The 7,616-nt window shown below is 40.6% G+C and overlaps 1 protein-coding gene across 1 annotated transcript; it reads right to left on the bottom strand.

The window, feature by feature from the left end:
• Positions 1–2,684: 2,684 nt before the first annotated feature.
• On the bottom strand, positions 2,685–6,847 carry LOC130692466 (major facilitator superfamily domain-containing protein 12-like). The gene is made up of 10 exons (XM_057515581.2): positions 6,039–6,847; positions 5,898–5,978; positions 5,622–5,829; positions 5,066–5,180; positions 4,809–4,976; positions 4,100–4,285; positions 3,885–3,996; positions 3,626–3,788; positions 3,356–3,483; positions 2,685–3,237 (listed from the first exon to the last, which is right to left on the bottom strand). Exons 1-10 carry the CDS (start codon positions 6,361–6,363, stop codon positions 3,161–3,163), a joined length of 1,563 nt encoding a protein of 520 aa, XP_057371564.1. The 5' UTR covers positions 6,364–6,847; the 3' UTR covers positions 2,685–3,160.
• Positions 6,848–7,616: the final 769 nt, after the last annotated feature.

Genomic DNA, 7,616 nt, shown 5'->3' with positions numbered 1-7,616 from the left:
AAAGGGCTGCACGCAAGGCAAAGGTTAGGGCGCGCGCCTATTCAAAGGCGGCCAGCATCAGGGGCCGGCTGCCTTTTGGCTACAGCTAGAAGCGCTCTGGCTAAAAAGACATGGAGAAAAGAGAATATAATGCAATAAAACATTTATTCCCGGCTCGAGACTTCTGACAGCTAGTTGTTTATGCAAATCGAAATTGACCATTTATGTAACCAGATCCGCGCGCAGCGCTATCCCGCTCGTGGTTATTGCTGAACGCAGGCTGCCTTTTTCGTTTGGTCGTTTTTTTTTGTTTTTTTTTTTTGTATTCTTTGCTGGAGTGCCTTGGAACGCTCGAACAATCTATGCTATACAGTAAAAACTGTTGGAACTCTTTTTTTTTTTTTTTTTCTTTCTATAATGGGGAGGGCAGGCCGCCTGTAATATCAGACATAAATCAAAATATTCCCCGGGTGAACGCTCTTTTCTAGCTATTGTGGGACGGGATGTTTAGACGTACTGTATGTGTAGATTTAACTAGCTGGGCTCACCTGTGTCGGGAGATCAACGCACATGGGTGGAGCCGCTGCATAAGCCAGTAGTAAGCAATAGAAATCTCTTTCGGGAGATGACTGAGTGAGAGCTAAAAGAATAATCGATAGGCAAACTACGGGCACAAGACAGAGAAAAGAAAGGCAACAGAAAATAGATATATCGATAAGCGAAACAATAGAAAAAGAGAGAGCTGTTGATGGTAAAACAGCGATTGACTGAGGAACCCCGAAAAAAAAAACTGAATATTATACGCGTCTGTATCCATCCGTGGAAGTAGGAAAAAAAAAACGGAAGACGGAGCTCGCGCTGCGAGATGGATGGAACGAACCACAACCGGCAGACGAACGACGAAGACGTTGTATAACCCACAAAAACAAATAGAAAACTAAAAAAAGAAAAAAACTAAAACAGATAAAAACGTTTAAAGATGGCACAATTTTAAAAATATGTAGAAATAAAAATGATATCGGGTTCCGTTTCTCGGAGCTATCCGTCCTTACGCACGAACTCTTGGCCGTTGTACACATGACCGACAGCCCATTAGTGGAAGGAGAAGCACGTTATTATCAAAGTCCTTCGGCATTCACTTGGGTCCAGGTAATCTGTATGCACGTTGGTGTGCGAACAAGACGACAACTCCATCAATGAATAAAGACAACGCAGTGAGAGAGAGAGAGAGAGAGAGAGAGAAAGGGATATAGTTAACGTTGTGCGAAGAATGGCAAGTTGAGAGCTAAAGAGCCTTTGGCAAGAATTCCACCTCGTAATAAGTAAGACATTTAAAAAGGGAGAGACAAGAGGCGGCAACAAAAGCAGCAACATCCATATCAAAGCGAAACACAATCAAAGTGGAACACACACACACAAACAACAGCTAAGCCAATCCTTCTTTTATTTAAAATATATATATATATATATAAAGACGTAGCGTAATGTAATAGAAATAGAAACGCATTGACGATGTCCATTATAATAGACGAGAGACGCTGGCGGAATAACAAACAATTCCAGCAATCGCCTTCCCTCCGGCTTCTCTACTTCTCTTTGGTTGGTCTATTATTCTATCTTTCTCTCTTTCTCGTTGCCTTGCTGCTGCCGTTCTCCATCTGCGGTCTCTTAACTCTTGTCGGTCCATTCGTCCTTCTACCACCCGAAAAAAAAAAGGCGACAGGACTATTTTGTTTGAAATTTCAATCGAACGATTCGTGGAAATCCAAAAGAGTCGTTCAGATCTAATCTTCCATGGGCGTATGTATGCAGTATAAGTGTACGTCGATGGTAATTTTCGAGCCGATTCCAATGAACGCAACACCGAGTAAGAAAAAATATTTTTCTAAGCGAAGACTATGATCAGATTTCTATCCCCCTTTTTCAATTCATTGTTCCGGTCGTGGCGAAGGTTGAACGAAGAGACGGCAGGACAAAGAGACCAAGAGAGGTGCAACAGCGGAAAAATGACGAAGAATTTAATTCACAAAGGATCACAACGAAACCCTTAAATCAAAACTTTGTTGAAGATTGGGTGGTTAAGAAATGGTGTGTAATCTCGAAGAGGCTTGCTTCGTTCTCAAAATGTTTGAATACAAACAGACTGTCGGATATCATATTGTTTCAATGCCTCGAATGATGGAAACAATCAAAGCGAGAGGACGTTACCGAAGAAGGCAGAAAAATACAACAACAGCAAAGAGCCTCCGCCAAGCGAAACGGGAAGGCAACAAGTCACGGACTAGCAAATCCTTTGTCATTGTCCAGGCCCAGCCGCTTCCATGAACACGTCAGCCAGTAAAGCTTGAAAATGCCAATTATGTTGACGAAGGAGGGAATAGCCGCAGCTAAGTTTCAACAGCTCAACAAAAGCTATCATATAATAGGAAACAGCCTAGTATTTGCTGGCCTTGGCCGTCTTATACAAACGGAAAACGGAGATGAACATGGTGTATACACCAAGTTGACACAATGGCTAGTGGAATTCACGATTTTTTTTTTTAAAATATCCAACGCTGCGTCAAGAGTCTTCTAGCATTCCAGGAGTTCATCAGAAAACGAAGAGAACGTTCAAGGGAAAACTTGAAAAGCAGTTCGTTCATTGTTGGATGGACTGTTAGTCGGTGCCAACTCAATGATTTTCAAGCGCCTCTTTCGAAGAGTAATTTTTGAATGAATTCGTTTATTGGCGTCGTATCAGAGAGTAATTGATAACAAAAGACCATCAAGGCATTGTTTTTGTTGGATACTTGGCGAAATCTTTGCTATATAAACACGGTTACAATATAGACCGACGAGGTTGCCGTATGATTTGATCGGTGACGATCCCTATCACAGCGACTTCACAAACAGAATTTACGGCATCGATTTGGAATGCTAGTGCGTCATTTCGAGACAAAAACCCAAACCGAAAACAAAAGACACGAAGGAATTTGCATTCATTTTCATAGAAATATAGACATCGTCGTCCTTTTGCGCGAAATTAAAATTCAAAAGAACAAGACCGGTGTGTTTGCTTTGCCGTTTCAGTTGATTGAAAAAAAAAATAAAAAGAACAAAAAAACAAAAACAAACAGGTTTATCAGACCAACTCCCAGACGATGTAGAAATATGCTGCAGGTTAAAATGAGCGATTCTCTCATCATGCCATTACAGAAATATTTCGATTCGTTTCCGGGGTGACGTCGTCTTCCGTGTCGCTGGCGATCCGTTGGTAGCCTAGCAACACACCAACAAAAAACAGAAACAGAAAAAAAAATGTTAAAAAATAAAAAGAAAAAATTCTTTCACCAAACAATCAGGCCCCGAAATTCCAAATAAAGTTAGATTATATTACCTTTCGGTAGGACACCGATGTCGAGTGGGATCATCGTGGCAAGGCTCATTAAGGCTAACAACGCGGCACTGCCGCAAACCAACGCTAGAATCATGACGTAGTAAGGCTTGCACTCGGGGCAGCAGGATCTACAGGGGGGCGAGCGAGATGGAAAACAAACCACCACCGTAAAAAAAAAGGGGAAAGAGAGATTAAAAAAAAAAAGAAACAGAGAAAAAGGGGGCGGTTTCAATCGTGCTCAAGATGATTAGCTTGTTGCATCTGATTTACTGGCAGGGGTGCAGGTATTGGATGAGGAAGACGGTGAGCCCGTTCGAGACTTTATCCGTGAAGCTCATCGCGCCGTAGACAAAAGCTCCAGATTCAACGTGGGGTCCTATCAGGTCGGCCGTAACGGCTAATGAAGTGATTAGCATAGTGGAGCCACCGGCACCTTAATGCAGATAGAAAAAAAAAAAAGAAAGCGCAGAGAAAAATGTTCAGGTTTCTGGTAATGGCAACCAGAATGCTAAAACTTTCTCGTTCTTACCGTATAGTGCAGCAACGCCGTAAACACCATACGTTTCAAAAAATTCACCATTGCCAAACCAGACATAAGCGCATGCTCCCATTCCGATTAGAGCGCCCATCAGGTAAACTACCTAGAAAAAAAAAAGATCCACACAAAAAAGTCAAGGATGGGGGATGAAAATTATATGAAGATTACATCAAACGCCATCTAGCGAGAAACAAAGAAAATCCGACCTTTCTGCCGACAACTTGAGTCAAAGATCCCATGGCCAGAGAGGTAAGGAATCCGGAGACGAAAAGAGCCAGAGGAGTGGTGGCGACAGAGGTTGCGCCAAGTTGCAACGTGTCCTGGAGCCATAGTGGCAAATACACCTGCGATAGGTTGACAAACAGACGTGTCGCCATATACAGAACGGCAACCTAGGGAATAAAAGATAGAAAACATGTGAAATTAATCAATTAGCTATACTGAAAGTAGAACCACGAAAACAACTATATTCGCTAAAATGGATGCGGGGGAAAATCCTTCGCGCATGTTGACAGCCCAATGCCAGGGAGGAGCTTGATTGAAGTGGAATTTCAATCTATTCAAGACGTGACTGGCATACCATGAAAGTCAAAATTATGTCAGCAGCAGTGGGATTCAAAATGAAATGCGTCCAGATGCCCCACAATCTTTCTGAAAATCAGTCATAACTTACGTTGACCTCTCTAAAATAACTAGGAGTCCTACTGCAAGATGTCCCGAAAATTTGAAAACATGACGAGATCGAAGCACTTTATCGAGAACGTCACGTCGAGTCCGACTTGTTGACGACCCCAGAATTCAAACAAACTTTTCATTGGAATGTCGTCACACAGAAGGTTTATGCTCGTGAGAATTGTTTCGTGTTCGTTCAGCATCGATGTGGCATTTATAGAAAGACGTGACGTTGAGCTTTACCTGATAGAATTGTTTTTCTTTCAGCCAATCCAACGCTTTCATTGCGGAAGGGCTATTCGGCTGGTTCATACTGGAATAGTACACCTGGTTGTGCTTAACCTCATCCACGCCGCAGTGGAAAAAGATTGAGAAAAGGGCGCCAATGCCAACCGCAACCAATACGACATCCTATTATGAAAGAATTCATAACGTTATCTTATTTAACTTGCTATGGAATTATCAACGAAAAACAAAATAATAATTAAAGAAATATTAACCCGAAAATCCGTTGTATCTTCCGGTCCAACTACTTGTTGTGAAGCTCCGGTAACACCCAGTGTTACCCACGTCATAGCGTAGATGGTAATATTAGAGGCAACCGTAAATGCATACCTAAATCAAGATCAAAGCGAAGGCTAGATATTTTTAGAAACCATCAACAAAGAAACCAGATTCAGTAAAAGCCAAAATAATGATCTTTTAATTGCTCTATAACGATGTAAAGCTACAAGAGGAGTCACAGATACGAAGCACTATAACAGAGAAGATGAAAGAAACTCAGCAACTGATAGTGTATGCTTTTTGGACCTGCTAGCATTAAATTACTGGGAGGGGGGGGGGAATTTAGATGATTCTGTTCCTAGTATCAAATGCTACACGTTCTTTCCTTGTGGCCTCATAATTATCCTTAAATTCGAGTTAGTGTTGCTTTTGATCAAATTACCTTCATGAATGAAAAAAACACAATAAGGTTTTTCCTTCATGGGTATGTTTTCTAACGCTACTGTCGAATGCCACAAGTAACAAAGCCAACTAATTCAGTAAAGAAAGTACCTTAGTGCCGTAAGCTCAGTTCTTGAACGTTCATCGTTGGCTAGCACTGGTATAAGTGACAAATGAGACACTTGAACGGCTGCCCAACCAAATTGGAAGATGACGATAAAGCCGGCGAAATAAATGACTTGAGCCCATTGCGACGAAGTTGAACAACCAACGCACGGCATAAAAATGAATGGGAAACTTGCCAGGATGCACATTGTTCCTTGATGTAAACAAATTGAAATATTAAACCTGGATTGAAACTAAAGTTAGCTTGATGAAATATCATACCAAAGAAATGCCATGTTTTTCTTGGTCCAAAATTCGCTAAAAGTCCATTATAGCATTTTGAACCTTGATGCCTTCTTTGGCCTAACAATAAAAAAAAAATATTAAAGTCTTCAGCAAACAAACATAAATCGTAGCATTTACCTGCTGGATTGGAGTATGCTTCACCAACTTGAAGGCCAACAAACGGCGTAGCAATGCCATCAGCAATTTGACCAATTAACAAAACAATTCCTGATAGGGAATTATCAAATCGAAGCACCAGGTGGAAGAAGACGAGGAGGTATGTAAACCACATGGAAGCACATAGATCGTTCAAGACATGCCCAACACTGAAAGAAATCCGAGTTCTCCACGAAAGTTTAGACCTGAACTCTGTATCAGGCTTACACATGGTTGCTGGCGAATCATTTTGAATGTTTCCTTCTCCTCCATGAGCAACATGAGACGTTGTGGTGTTCATACTCATTTTGCTAATAAGCTATTATCTGGCATACACAGTATGGATTGCTGAATAAATTTTGCATTGACACTATGTACAGAAACCAAACAACATGTTGTCTTGAGTGGAGAGCAAGTTTCCTGGCTTCTTCTAACTTGTGGCGTACGACGACTGACTGAAAGAGAGCGGAAATCAAATATGTCCCTGAAAAATGGGTGTTTTCTTCATTGGTGTTGCATAACTTAATACAAAGAGCCACTAGCAATTTAATCACAGAATTTCAGGCCAACTATTACTGGTGCTTATTACCACAGAATTTTCTTAATATACAGTAGAATGCTTCCTACGACAAGGGGAAATCAGTTTTAAATGATGGGCCTCGCTCAAGATCGATCCCACCCTGCCTTTCACTTTGTTATTATTTAAAAATAAACGCCCCCCACGGAAATTCGGCTGCTTTTGAACAATAACACCTGATTACGTTATCTCGCTATCGTCTTTAAAGAAACATACGGTAAAGTTTTTCTTTTCTGTACTAAACATATTTTCATTATCCAAGGAAATTTAACGATGATATTTCAAGTCTTTTACTATCCACTTATAATTATTGCGGAATATTGCTTTAAGCTGAATCGCTCGCCGTGGTGTCCCCGAGGCATTTAAATGCCAATGCCAAATTTCCAGTCAATTAAATTTTGTTGTTCTCAAATAAGATTAACTATTCCTTCACGCTCCCTTTTCACATCACGAGCTCATCTTCTGAACATTTAGGAAATTGTCAGAACACCATTATTTTTGAATCATTAAAAGATTCGTAAGAAGCTAATGGTGTTTGGTAAGATTATTCGAAATTATTAAATTTTCATTTGCATAAAAACAGCAGTATGTTCAAGCTTAGATGTTTTGAAACAAATTAGGCATCTCTAACCTTGGGATGAAAGATTTTATCGCCGTTCTGTAGTATTGCCTTGATCTCGTCTTTCACGTTATTGTCCTTGAACAAGGGATGGTAAACGCTGCCATGTTACGAACTTACATTGTGCGTTACATAACAGAAGCTACTATACGTAAACTAACCAGCAAGAGCGTAATAACGAATCAATCAATGTTCGTCACATTTTCATAGATGAATGGCTTTGCAAAATGTTAATTTTCAAATGGCGGGGTCTTAATTAGTTTCGTGAAATGGTTGTTGATTTCTCGTCATTCAAAGCTAGAACGAACGGATGGAAACGTAGAGGGTGGAGTTATTAGCAGTTGAATTATTAGCGTTAGATAAG

The sequence above is a fragment of the Daphnia carinata genome, chromosome 1, assembly GCF_022539665.2.
Source record: "Daphnia carinata strain CSIRO-1 chromosome 1, CSIRO_AGI_Dcar_HiC_V3, whole genome shotgun sequence".
NCBI lineage: Eukaryota > Metazoa > Arthropoda > Branchiopoda > Diplostraca > Daphniidae > Daphnia > Daphnia carinata.
This window is presented reverse-complemented; position numbering and strand designations above follow the sequence as displayed.

Excerpts from the sequence above, each read along its gene's own strand:
- LOC130692466 (XM_057515581.2), bottom strand. The coding sequence starts at position 6,363 with ATGAGTATGAACACCACAACGTCTCATGTTGCTCATGGAGGAGAAGGA. Across the intron at positions 4,286-4,808 it reads AAGAAAAACAATTCTATCAG|GTTGCCGTTCTGTATATGGC; the intron begins GTAAAGCTCAAC and ends TTTATTCCCTAG. Across the intron at positions 3,789-3,884 it reads CGGCGTTGCTGCACTATACG|GTGCCGGTGGCTCCACTATG; the intron begins GTAAGAACGAGA and ends ATCTGCATTAAG.